This window comes from Tyto alba, unplaced genomic scaffold, assembly GCF_018691265.1.
Source record: "Tyto alba isolate M040663 unplaced genomic scaffold, T.alba_DEE_v4.0 Super-Scaffold_7, whole genome shotgun sequence".
NCBI classification, from domain to species: domain Eukaryota; kingdom Metazoa; phylum Chordata; class Aves; order Strigiformes; family Tytonidae; genus Tyto; species Tyto alba.
Window position 1 is genome coordinate 32,466,248 of NW_024881328.1, and position 14,061 is coordinate 32,480,308.

A 14,061-nucleotide genomic window follows, 5' to 3' on the forward strand; every position below is an offset into this window, starting at 1 on the left:
ACCTAACAGGTAATTTTACAGCAGACTGAAGCAATAGACTTAAAAGCTGATGATAGACATCACTGATGCTTTTATCCTTCCAAGAACAGACAATGAGCTGTGTGAGTACCTATTAAAACAAGATACTATTTATTTTTCTTGAGTATAAAAATGTATTTTAAACATCACAGTGGTCCCTTTTACTGTTCATTTTGCATGTACTGTCAACAGCTAGTCTTTTTAATGCTTGAGTGCAGTGGTAACTTGAATTTCCTAAACATGCAAGTGGCACCGGATAATTCTGACGCCTTGCAGAAGAATTAAGGATTATGCATTCAATCAGCGCATGTTTTAATGGGTAGGAAGAAAACCATCAACATATGTTTGATTGTGTGCTAGTTCATTCTGAGAGCAAAGCTTGTGCTTACCAGTTGTCAGACCTAATCCAAGATGCAAGTAAATTACTGTTGCCTCATAAAATAGATGATTAGTTAATAAATCTGGTAATTTTGTTTCAGACCTCAGTGAAGTCCTTCCCTAAACATTATAAAGCCCATAGAGGGCTGTGCTTCTATAATTAATGTTTTCAAAAATGTCTTCCTGAAATAAGCTGGTCTTTCATACAATACTGACTTCATGGCATTAATGTAACAATTCGGTACCTCCATCTTCCCATGTCTGTAAAGTAACAATAATAATACTTACCCACCGTTGCAAGACATTTGAGATCTATGGATGAAAAGAACTGAGTGGTGAGTATTTACTATTAACCACATGCTACCTTAGATACACTTGCATGAATGAGTTCCACTGAATTCATCTGGCCCTAACCTAATTTTAGAGATAGGGGACGGAAAAATGAACCAGACTATCTTCTAACCACAGTTTTTATTGTTAAAGCTGTACATACTGATCCAGCTAATTTGCACGTATGTAACAAAGGAGAATAAAGGTTAAATTTTATACACGTTTAATATTTCTAGGAACAACTGCATGTGCAGTTTAAAAGAGATAAATTTAAGTACAACCTTAGTATAAGCACAACTCCAAAGAATATTCCAGCTTGGAACTCAGTGGAAGAGGGAATTCCATTTTGGGTATGCACTCACTGCAGTCAGTGCTTAAATGTGGGTGGTTTGCTCCAAAACCGTACTCACATTTGTCCAGCAAACTCACCTACACTGCAGGCACTCTCAGCTTACTTGAGGCAGTAGGAATCAGTAGCAGCCATTGCCTCAGATTACAAGTGCTGCAGTGCTTCAGATTCTGCCATCTGCAAAAGAGTTTGTTTGCTCTTAGCATAAAGGAAGATTTGTTGGAATGTGCTGGAGTACTACACAGCAGCCTTCAAAATGTATAGAGAGCAGGTATGATCAGCGTGCTGGTTTCCAAGATTTGCGTGTGTGAAGAGCTGCTTTAGGGGCAGCGCTTGGACAGGAGCCAAGTTAAACTGCGGTGAAGACAAACTTTTAATAGCTACTCAGTTCTTTGTTTTACTGACATCTGTATAATATTAACTTCATATTTAAAGTGTATGCCATGCTTTCTGAGTATAGTCATTATTCTTCTAACATAACGTTAATTTGGGTAATTAAACATCCACATAGCCATACCTGCAATACATGTACCACGTGCACTGGTCTAATTCTTTTCTCTATTAATTTAATTCCTAAACAAATTACTTTCTGAGTTGAGTAGATACTCAAATGATCAGTCTTTAAAACTGTTTGCTTATTACTTCAAATTATTTTTCAACTACTATACTTTATGTTCTAATGGAAGTCGTTGTTCTCAGAATGAGTCTTGTTCATACGCACAGAAACTGAAGCCAGTTTCTGCCCCTGTCGCTGTACCCCCCATGTTTTGTACTCATCACACCGTCTGTGCTGTAGAACTGTGTTTAGCGGGTGCTTTTATTCATATTGTGAAGTCTGTTTGCTGCCTGATTTTTAAAAAATAGTGCTTGTTGTGGTCACAGTGATTTAAACGCTCCATAAAGTGTGTATTTTCCCAGCATGTCTAATTTAAAGTAAGTAACATACCCCTGTTGCCTGGCATGATTGTAACTGAACATACATCTCCCGCTTACGAGTCACCTAGAGATGTATATGAGGAATGCTCAGTCGCATTCTCGGTACCCTTAGTACTAACCATTGCCTTGTCTGCATTTGTGCCCAGGTCATACGCCAGCCCTGGCTTGCGCTCCTAACAAAGACGTGGCTGACTGCCTGGCACTCATTTTGGCTACCATGATGCCTTTTTCTCCTTCCAGTTCAGTGACGGCTTTCAACTTCGTTTGTTTTAAAAAAGACAATTTGGGCAGGACACATCTCTGCGATGGCTCCAGTATGAGTAGCATTAACTCTTACAATAAGCCCTTGAGTAATAACATAGGAACAGAGGATGGGTACAATGAAAATGATTCGGATTCTGAAACATTTTGACTGTTTGGTATTCAGAACCGTTTTTTCATTATTATTTCATTTCAGCTTTATTTTCTGTCTTTTTCAACAGCTCAAATCCCACGGCTATATTCTTAGTTGGTATTATTCCTGACAAGTAGGCATTGAAAGATTTGTAGTGTTGATGAGAATCAAGCCTTGAAATAACAAAGGTGGAGGGATCGACTGGAACATATTCCCATTAGTGTTCTGCAGCTTTTTAGCTTCCTGATGTTTTCTTTAGGCCCTAAGTGCCCCCGTGGAAAGTCTCTACCTCTTATTTTAAGTAGAAAAAGAGAAAATGCCTTTTTTCTTTTTGACAGCACAAATAAACAGGGAACTGTTTGTAAAAAGTTCTTACATGTTTTACCTGTACCTTTAGTACACAAACATATTTCCAGTGTAGCCTTCACAGATTTGAGCATCACCCTTTCCTATGTTTGTCTGTTTCCTGCTTCCAGGGGCTCTGTTAATTAGATAAATTTTTTTATACAAACCAAAGGTAAATTTGTAAATTTTAAAACTGCCTGTATTACTTTTCTACAGGAAATGTAAACCTTTTACATTCTGTGTGTATTAAGCACTTAAACGTACAGAAGGCACTTTTTACAGTTCTTAGTTGCAGTACACAATTAGAAAAATACGGTTATTAACTCTTACGGCCAAATTCTACTTGTCTCTCCATATTTTCCCTCAGACATTAGTGGAACCACTTGTGTAAAGTGAAAATCACTTGGCCCTTATTTTTTTTTTTCAATTCAGCACAAACATGTACAATTTATTTGCACTACCGAATTAGGGTCATTAGACGTTTCTGTCACCTGAGCCATTAACCATGAGTAATGGTACCAGGAGGAGAAAAAAAAAAAAAGAGAGAGAGGAAAAAAAATAAATCAGGTGTAGACAAAGGTGTATGTGAAAGTTTATAATGACTTGCCAACTTAAATGGATTTTTTTTTTCCTTTTCTATGCTTAAATAACTTATTTTTACTGTAAACAGTATCGAATTTTAAAATACTTTTGCCAGTGTTTGGATTAACAGTGCAAAGGTAAAGCAATGAAAGCGTAACACCAAAAGTTGAAATACCAAACACCAGAGAACATAGCAGTGTACTGTGCAGGGGATTGGAGATATATGCTAAAAAAGCCTATTGTCACCAGCTTTTAAAGCAATGTCAACTTTGTGAATATGTTTACTCCTTCTGCCAAAGTTTCTAGGTCAAATGGACCACGACCCTCATCTGCAACAGATACACAAAAGGAAGAATGAGACTTTGTAAACAAAAACAAACAAAAAATCACAAAAAGCTATCATGAACTAGCCAGCTGTACCAAGAGGACCAAAATGCTTCAGTAATTAAATAGAAGACTTTGCTACTTTTATTTTTTCTTCAAATGTGAGTGGCATAATGAAGTAGTTTTTCTAAACTGTAAAAATACAAACTTTTGAGGTAATGAGTAGTCTTGAGTGAATTTTACATTTTATGACGCAGGTTTCAAGCTGACATTTGTAACTGATGATGTGTTGACCACAGGTGGTTTTTTTTCCAGACTAAAGAATATGTTCATATACTTTTAATGTAAATCTGTTTATATTTATTTGAAATGAAACAAATGCCCAGGAAAAACAACTATGGCTTGTTCTCCTAGTTAGCATTTGTGCATACTATTTGGCATGATGCAAAATGAAATGTGAATCTAGGCAAGACTGATGGCCTGAGTAGAAAAGGGAAGGGCTGATGCACTTTGGGAGAGTGCCCATCATCTTGCATGGAATGCAAAGATTAAGTCCACAGGCTCTATATGTAAAAAGCAGAAAGCAAAACACCTTCTCTCGTTTAAGAGCATAAGAAAGGGATCCAAGCCCTTGCTAGGCACGAGAGAGAACACTGTACAGCTACAGCAAATGGGGGAAAAGGTAGTATAGCATGGAGTCAGGATGTTAAAGTTCCCGTGATTCACGCTCAGGCTGTCTGCAAGCCTACATCAGTGCTGGGATGAGGGGATGAGCTTCCTCAGTGCACGCTTTCGGCAGGGTAAATGAAAAGTATGGATTTTTATTTTAGTTGCAGTTTTTAGCCATGTTCCACTGAATTGTTAAAAATGTATTGGCAGATTCCAATTCTTTAATTAGGAAAAATATTTATATATTAAGTTTATTTTGGGTTGCTAAAAGTAGATATCGTTTCCTTGATCATTAGGTAAAATTAAATATTGTCTCCTTGAACATTAAAAAATTTCTGAAGTTCATCACAAGAAATCATAAGGGTTAGTGTCTCTAAAGGTGAACATTTATTTTCCCTCAAGACTGTATTTTCTGCAGTAGAATGACAGAGCATCTGAAACCCTGGTTTTCTGCTCAGAAATTGCACAGAATAACATTTTTATGACTGATTTTTCTCAACATTTTTGCTTTTAAAAGTTGCAGAATAGCAATAACCACCTTACTTTAAGCACTGGAAATAAGAGGAGAGAGATCAGTTGTTAAAGTTTTCAGTGGCGTCTGTTCAGAAATGAATAGAAATCCCAAATTTTGCTTAATGTGGAATGATGGCATTGAAAACAAATCAGCCAATGGGAAATGCCTGCCACCTGTCTAACAGCAGGATCAGCTTTTTAATTTTATTTTAACCAGACATGTAAGTAGGCTCCTTGGCAGGATTAGTTATAAGTCTCACCCTGAAATACACAAAGTTATGCTATCCTACATGATTGATGCTTCATTAGGAAAAAAAAAAAAAACCAAAACAACAAAGAAAACAAACCACAAACAACAGTCCTGTTTACAAAAAGGATATTGTATTATTTTAAGCAGGCATTTAAAATATGTCAGTATTTTTACTTGCTACCATACAGAGTTACTGAAAATATTTCTGTATATTTGCAATATCTTATAACTCTGGTAATTGTGTAGTCCAACAACTGCTGCATCTTAATGATGTATACAACATTATAGAAGCATAGGTGGTTACTGAATTACTTGGATCCATCTAGGAACCGAATCTAAACTTTACTGATTCAACTTCTCTGTAAACTAACAATGATGTAAGTATGCCATATTTCAAAAATCATAGAAACATATGATTTGTTAGCATCTTAAGGGCATTGTGAAAGTCATCTTTTGAGTATGCTGTATTTAGGAGGAAACTGTCGTAAGCAAGACACTTGGAAGTACTCGGTATTGGCCTATCCCACATCTCACCTGAGTTACCAGAATCCCTTTTTTTGTATGCTAGTACATTAATCTGTACCATAATTTATCACATGTAGAAATTAATTTAGGGCAGGTATGTAAGCATGGGAATAATTTTACTCTTGTAAATAATCACCTTGCCTTTCTGTGGGCTTTTTACAAGAGTAGAGTTAATCATACCTAATTGTTGCACTTAACCCCGGATCCTGCAATTTACAGTGCGTGGACGACTTCTGTGTCTGCACCAAGCAAAGGGTATTTGGGGAGGGGCAGCTGTCTGCCCAGGTGTATTAGCAGGGTTGTTTCTTCCTGTATTTTAACCACAGCTGCAGGTGGAATCCATAGCAGGATGGGTTCCTCTCATAAATGAGATGAGTGTCTCTCATTAATACTGAGTTACAACCTCCGGACTGCCTGAAATTGCTGTGAAATAGCTCAGGGGATTTCTGTTCATCGCTACTAAAAGGGCACCATAATGTGTTTGGTACTTTTATGCAGTAAACAACTGCCAGATGATTGAATTAGAACAAACACATGAAATGAATTGTTTATCCATTGTACTGTTGAGAAACTTGGTTATGTATCTTGAGGATGATTTTAAAAAAAAAATTGTGATTTTTATTCTTAGTCATGTAAGAAATATTAGAGTGCCTTTTTATATTTGTGTATTATGGAAATGTTTTGTGAAACTTGTCTTTTTTTTTTTTCATTTGAGTGTTATAAAAGCAATATATTACCAGTAAATTTTCATTTCAGACCTTCTTTGAATGTATAAAGCATTTCTTCTTCTTTTCATATGTTCTACCTGCATTGAAATGAAAATTAATATGCTAAATTTCTATATGAATAATGTATAATTTTTGCAGTGCTGAAAATGCTTTCTTATTACACAAAAAGTAAACCTTAGGTCAGTGTTATAGGAAAGGGCGTTTTAAACTAGTGACAATCTGAGTGTGTGTATAAAATGTAATTTTATGCGTTTCTTATGCAGTGATCTACATATTAAAGCCAATATCTTACGTTTTGTAGGTTTTGTCTTATATTTTCTGCTTTAGCATGTGCAATATATCTTTACAAACCATGGTGATACGAATCTGGTGCCAGTGTTATATTTTGCATAACATTTGTAATAAACAATATAAAATATTGTTTGATGGTTTCAGTGGGGTTTTGTCGGTATTGTTTGCTTTTGTAAATTGAAGTTTAAGGACTTGTGTAAATGTCACATATGAAATGAGGAAAAAGACTTAATTCACTGAATGACTTGGAATTCAACCTGAATCTTCTCAAGCACAGTTTAGTAACTTTTTCAACTACTGAATGCTGTATTAATGTAATGAAGAACCCTAACTGTAAACTACTCTTGCAATGCATTCAGATGGTTATTTTTACAAATAAAAATGGTACAAATACTGTTGGAAAGCTGAGTATATTTTGTTTCATTTCAAAGATGAGGAAAGGCTTAAGTATTTAGCAGTGATGATGGAAAATGCAACTACATTTATTTCTACTTTGTAATAGCCTCATATGTAATTACCCCTTGTTTTAGTAAATTCGTGTTACTATTGCTTCCTCTGTAGACTGGGGGCTAGAGGGATTGACTTTTTTTTTTTTTTTGGTCAATCATTACTTTACTGTTAAGTTTTCACTGATGAGCAACACCAGGGATCACGGGTGTGTCACGTATCAGGGTGCGGCAGCAGTCCCACAGAGACTAAGACCCAGAGAGGAAAAGTCCCTAAAGATAGGAAGTTGTTAAAAGTACTTAATTAAAGCAAAAACCAAAACCCACAAACCGCTCCCCTCCCCCCTCCCGAACCCCAAACTAACACCAACCATCATCAACAACGTCTTTTACGTGTTGAGTGCTTGAAGCTTTAGGGATGTTTTGACTAAACTGCTAACAGGCCAGGAACCTTAAAAGCGCCTGAACTGTGGGGTTTGTAGGTTTAATTTCGGCAAAGTGAACTGCAGCAAGGCTCCGGCGCGGCTCCTGTCGGCACCCCCGGCCCCGGCCGCCAGCGGGGGTCTGGGAGGTAAATCTTCGCCCCCAGACACCCAGGGGGCATTTTTGGAGCCCGCAAACGCCGGTGAGCCACCGCCGCCTGCTGACTGGAGCGAGGGGAAGGAGCCCACCCTCCCTTGCCTCAGCCAGGCGCGGCGCCGCTGCCGTGACTCGACCTCCCTATCATGGCGGACAGGCGTTCCCCGCGCAAACTACCGGCTAGGGGAAGACCGTGGGGAGGTTCTTGACCTCCCCGTAATGGCTCCCAGGCCCACGACATGGCGGACGGACCCTCCTCAGCCAGAGGAAGCGGCGGCCAGCCAAGCGCCGGGACCTTCCCAAGATGGCGGCCGCCCCTCCCGCTGCCGGCGGCGGCCAGGTTGTGGCGCCAGCCCTCCCGCCCCGCCTCCCGGGCGGTGTCGCTTCCCGCCCCGCTCCGCCTGTGTTCGCGGAGAGCCTGCGGGGGAACCGGGGCTCTGCTCCAGTGGCGCGATGGGGCGGGCGGGCCGCCGGCTGCCCGCCTTGGTGGCGCTTTTCTACGGGGTGCTGGCAGCGCTGGCGCTACTCGGAGTGCGAGACGTGCTGTTCCTCTACGAAGAGAACCGGTGCAGCATGACCTACATGTACGAGTATCCCGAGTACCTGGTGAGTGCGGCGGCGGGAGGCGCTGAGGGAGCGGGCGGCGGTGTAACAGGTGGGAGCCCGCCGGTCTCGGGGCGGCCCCGCGCCGCTCGGCGCCCGCTAGGGCGTCGCCGCCCGCCCCGCCTCGCCTCGCCCCGCCTCGCCTCAGCCGGGAGCCGGGAGCCGCTCTCCTGAGGCGCAGCCCGCCGGGGAATTCCGCCCCTTCCTTGCCACAGGGGAAGGGAAACGGCCCCGGAGGCATCAGCCGCGGGAGAACCGCCGCACGGGCGGCTCCCACCTGCTCCCGTAACTCTGGGGTCAGCTAATTTGGCTGAGGCGGCCTTTGTAGAATAGCAAGCTGTAAACGGGGCGGGGGGGGGGGGGGGGGGGGGGGGGAATAGTTTTGTCTTGGCATGTTTGGTAAAATGTGCTGCTTTGGCTGCGCCGTGTAACGGTGCACCTTGGATAGCTACAGAAGGGAAAAGCTGTCTATCAGTAAAGTAGTGAGGTGTTTCGTACTGCTGCCTGTGCAAAAGAAAACGAGTAGGAAAGTTTTCCATTTGCTAACTTGTAAGTGCCTGTAGTTACCTGTAGTCCTGGTAAAACCGGTCCAAAGCTCATCCAAGCTTTTGCAAAGGAAGAGTTGGGCCAGGTCCTCTTGACAGCACTCGCAGCACTGTTAATGCCCAGGGGTTAAGTCTTGTACTTCTGAATCCTTTTGTGACTTTATAAAGTGTGAAGCAACTAATGTGTTAAAAAAAAGTGAACAACTAGAGATTCAAATATGAGTGTGTTTCTCAGGCTAGCAAACAGCAGGGCAAAGTCTTTGCCGGTGAGCACTTTGTAGGTGGTGTATCCCAACATGTATGGGAGAACTTGTAAATCTGTCTGAAGTCCCTCATGGTTTGCTAACGAAGCCATTTAGAAACCTCTTTGAAAATCTTGGAACAGTTTGAGAGAGTGGACTGCTGGTGGAACTGTTGTTTTCCAGACACGGTATTATGGATTAATAGCAGGAGGATTTAAATATGTGATTGTATGTAGATTCACTGATAATGCTGCATGCAGTTGTTAAAAAACAATTTTTCTTTTTAAAAGAAATACTTACTACAGGATTTTCTGTCCTATTAAAAGCATCCCAAAGCATAATTTATTTGTTCCTAAATATTCATTTAGTATTGTCTAGGATATAATCTGTGTTGGACAAAAAAATGAAGTGCTTTGAAGTAGGTGGCAAGCTGTCTTGCGTAGTAAAGAAAAAACCTTAGTACCTAAATTGGTAATGAAGCAGAAAGTTAATTTTTTAATATATTAACCTTCATTTGCTAACCTTGACATAGTCGTGTTAGCCTACAAATGAGAACATGTGTGATGTTATTGGTGGTTGCCTGAAATTCTCATCTGCCACCACACATCTTTTGTATTTATGCATTATGTCAGGGCTTAAATTCTAAGCACCTTTAGGCAAGTGTTGTGCTGGTAAGAGATGCAAGGCTTAAGGGTAAGCAGTAGCTCCATGCAGGAGATGCAAATTGCAGCTGGCTGTATTGCCTCTCAGAATTTCTATGCCCTGAATAATCAATTTTACTGTATAGAAAACAGTACTTTTATGGGGAGAGAAATTATGAATTTGCCTGGGTTTGGTAAGGCATTATGCTTTTCGAGCACCTCTTTATTGTTGGAGGGGTTGTTTGTTTCATTTTTAATGTCTTTGTAATGTTGGCATTCGTAGGAAACCACAAGGTAGTAATTTCAGGCGAGAGGTACCTGTTTGGATTGGATATCACATTACAAAACAAATAACTATTTGAGCAATTAAACATTAGAAGTTTCATTTCTTTTGCATCTAACACTGTGGGTTAGCTCACAGTCAAGCTATACTAAGTAATGGAATCAGTTTGGATTTTTTTTTTTTTTAATACTTAACTATCTTTTGTTGCATGAGTTGTAGAATAATTGCAGTATTTGAATTTAACCTACCCTTGTCCTGTTCAGCTAAGCTTAGTAAGAAATTTGGAAGTTAGTAATGAGGACCTTTTCATGTAAACCTGATTTCTTTGGGAATCAGGGTGAAAAATTAAACCTACATTGTCATTGTAAAAAGTTACTGCAGCTCATTACAACCAATTATATAACCAATGTCTTGGAAATTCAGAATTTAAAACCACTGTCATGGAACGTCAATGTCTGTCGATTTTCCTTTGGAGTTACATGTTGCCATTTTGTTATAATATTTGAGCACTGTGATTTATCAAAAAAACCCAGTATTTTGGTAGTACAGTTCTCATGAATTGTGTAGTTTTTTGCTTTTGATATATACCCAAAGAAGGCCAGCTCATTAATTTTATGTTCTGTAATGTTTTTGAAAAGACAATGAACCAGGATATCGTGGAAGAAGAGCTGATTTGATCTGTCAGGAAGTCATATAGACAGCTTGATGGCACTTCTAGTTTAGTAGTGGAAACTGATTACCTATTTTTTCACCGAATTTGGAAAGCCTTTGGAAAGGAGCAGTAGGAAGGAATGAGAAAGGGACAGTGAAGTTGGAAAGCTGAGATGATGGAGAAAAAAGAAAGAATATTGAAAAGATTAGCTGAAGTCATAAGCCCTGAACAAAGCTTAACCATTTTTGTTCCTAGTGAAAGAATTAAACACACACTCTCCTTCTGTGTATTTTGTTATAAATATATTGTATTTTTATAACATAATATAGTCTATATATTATAGAATATACATTTTAAGTATATATTTCAAACATAAGAAGAGGTTGCAAATAACCAACATGGCAAACAATTTGAAGGCTAGGGGAGAAAGGGAATAGTCTTTAGCTGAGGAGAGACAGAGGAAAACAGGGAAAGGGAAAGAGTGTGTATAGGCAGGCCAGGGAATTAAAGCTAAATCACCTTTACTGTAGATGCAGTTGAGAAACAACTGAAATACCTGAAATAGAGATGCTTCTATTTCAAGAAAGCAATTAAGAGAGACTTCAGTAAAGATTTCTGATACAAAACTCAGTTTAGTTTTGACCTTATTCCTAAAATAAAGTGCTTCCTTTAAATATAAATTGCACCTTAATAAATCGATTTTTTAATGATTTGTCTCTGAATTGTTATAGCATAAGTAAACAAATGCTAGAACAAGTGTATTTGCATTCATAGAGATTTTTAAAATCTGTATATTAGAAGCTCAGAATTATAAACCAACCTCCATATAGGAGTTAATTAAATCTTTTCTTGCTTACTACTTATTTTGTTTAAAGCAGTGTCATGTGGCTCTAAGAGTCATAACTTACTAGTCTAACACTTAATAATCACCAAGCCCTCAGGTTCAAAGAGATTTTGTTCTCTGCTCTTTAGAAATTCATAATCCTGTGAATAAGTTATGTGACAGATTAGGTGGTTAGTTGTTTGCTTCTTTAAGATGACATTTGACTATGTAATTGGATCCTCAGTTTACAAAACCAGGTTGTATGTCACTAGGCCACAAAACTGATTCTGAAAACAACACAAAAAAGCCCCCTGAAGTATCATGGGTTTATTTTTTCTGACGAGCCATATTAAGGTGGTTACTACTATTTAAATTCCCATTGCAGGTTACATGCCTGTAAAAACCACCTGGGAGAATTCATGCTCCATCTGTAACTTACCCTGACAATAATAGTTGTCATCTGACAGTCACCTACATATCCCTGCTCTCAAGATTAAGCTTTGTTTTCAGGTGCAGTAGCACATCCTTGTTCAGAGCTATATGGTATTGGAAAGGATTCCAGAGCCATTCTGGTACATTAGGAATAGTTAGGATCACTCACGTGCCTCAGTTTCTGGTCTCAAATTCTTATGTCCCGGGAGAGGTGTTTTGACAGGCCTTTTCTTCTCCTTTCCTTTTCTCCCCTGTAGTATAAGGCTTGATTTACTTTACAAATGTGCAACTTGAAAAGATAGGTAATTGCATCCATTTGCAGTTTGTTTCAAAGTCGCTTAATGGCTGTTTACAAGTAAGTTACAAGTTTAGCTGTTACAAGTCAGTAACTGTAGCCACTCACTATGCACAGTAATACCCACTTACACAAAATATGTGATACTTTATTTTTAACTTTTTCAGTGAAACCCAGATTTTCATTCTGTATTTTTTAGACTGTAATTTAAAACAATATATAAAACATATGCCAGATCATTTAAATGACTGAACAGCCACTATATTTTCTTGTTTGCAACAATATAAACCAGGTATTTGCCTTCTTTTTAACTTTTGCAACAGAAAATAAAGTTACCCAAGAAAACAGCTAGACGATACCCAGCGTATGAGCTCTATCTCTATGGGGAAGGGAACTACGCTGAAGAAAACAAAAATCTCCTACTGACAGGAATTCCGGTTCTCTTTCTTCCTGGGAACGCTGGCAGTTACAAACAAGGTAAGTGTTTAGGTAAGTTATAAGTATGTTACAAAGAGCTTTCATATTTATGCCTTAGTTAGTGGTGAGAGGCTCTCTGTTTGAGATATTATCAATGAGAGTCATAACGGTTGATTGTATTATCATGTAGATATCCTTGTTAGTCCATGGTTAATTTCAAGCAGTCAAAATACAGTATTTTTGTTTGAAACTGAACAGTTGAGCTGTAATATTTTTCTAGAGTGAGATTTTAAATTTTGAAAACCAGAAACAGTACCGCTTATGTTGTACTGTGGCAGTACTGCACCCTTCCTGTATTTTTGATTGCAAACATCTAGTTGGTTTTGATTTGAACAATGTTTAGTACAGTTATGCCAAATAAAACAAGACCTGAATTTGATTAGAAGAAACTGAACAAGCTACCATCTGTGATGTGAAATAATTACGTGCTATAGAAATAAGCATCATCTTGTGGCGTGCCCTGGAGTTTCGTTATTTCCTACTTCTTTATGTAGTGGTGTTTTTTCCTTAGCATCATCTTCCTACTTTCCACATAGTCTGCTTTTGTTTTCCAGGTGATTTGCTTTTACACTTCTAGGCTCCAAATTACAAGAAGTACTTGTTTTAAAGCATTTTAATTTTTCTTCGACAATACCAAAGTTAGTAGTTTGATGAACATGAAGTATTGTGTTTAAGTGTTTATTCAAGTATCTGGTATCCTTTCCAGGCTGGGTTTGTCAGACTATTATTTTTGTTCTCTAAAATGTGCTTTAAAACAGTTAGTAACACTCTTAAAATTTCAGCAAAATTGATATGTATGGGTAAAATCACCACAGTCTAAACCCTGATGTCTTACTGTGATGATTTTTCCTTATATTTACACTAAACTTGATGATTATCAGATTTCAGAGAACCTTTACAAAGTTACTTTCTTTGAGAACATACTTGCTTAGCTTATAATAAAGTAAAATATTTTACCAACTCATAGTTTCATAAAAACCATACAGACTTGCAGGCACAATAGCATCCAAAGAAAATTATGAACATAATGATGATGAGAGATGCCATATGGACTTTTGTAATTGTGCATAAGGTATTGCAAATCTGTGAATTAATGCTGTCTCTGAAAACAAGGCAGTACATCACTATGCAAGAAATAGACTGGTACTTTCAGAGCATGTTAGCAATCAAAAGGAAGTATCTGAAGAAAAACTTAAACTAGGTGAGTTGAAGCACTACATGCAGTGGATATAATGTGCTACTTAAATATTTAAACATTTACTGATCTTCTTATTTGAGAAGTTGATTTAGGGAGACTGGCAATAAACCATATGTGCTTTTTTTCAAAATCTTTGTTAAAATAAATTGTCCTGTCTTAATCAATGGCTCAGAATGGTTTTTGATTTATTATGGAATTTATGAAAATTCATAT

The 14,061-nt window shown here is 38.5% G+C and overlaps 2 protein-coding genes across 9 annotated transcripts in view; both read left to right on the top strand.

Annotated features, from left to right (window-relative positions):
• Window positions 1-12,575, top strand: part of ANKRD44 (ankyrin repeat domain 44) — a 148,811-nt gene extending 136,236 nt beyond the window's left edge. For 4 of the 6 annotated variants that reach the window (XM_033010913.2, XM_033010912.2, XM_042808530.1 and 1 more), the window contains one exon: window positions 2,158-7,035. In XM_033010913.2, the coding sequence (XP_032866804.1) occupies window positions 2,158-2,423 (266 nt within the window). In that variant the 3' untranslated portion in view covers window positions 2,424-7,035. Of the gene's footprint in view, window positions 1-2,157; window positions 7,036-12,496 lie in introns of those variants that run through there. The other 2 variants (XM_042808533.1, XM_042808532.1) reach the window with 2 other exon arrangements.
• Window positions 1-14,061, top strand: part of PGAP1 (post-GPI attachment to proteins inositol deacylase 1) — a 51,127-nt gene that overhangs the window by 121 nt on the left and 36,945 nt on the right. For 2 of the 3 annotated variants that reach the window (XM_042808535.1, XM_042808534.1), the window contains exons 1-2: window positions 8,067-8,263; window positions 12,497-12,650. In XM_042808535.1, the coding sequence (XP_042664469.1) occupies window positions 8,111-8,263; window positions 12,497-12,650 (307 nt within the window). In that variant the 5' untranslated portion in view covers window positions 8,067-8,110. Of the gene's footprint in view, window positions 1-8,066; window positions 8,264-12,496; window positions 12,651-14,061 lie in introns of those variants that run through there. The other variant, XM_033010915.2, reaches the window with a different exon arrangement.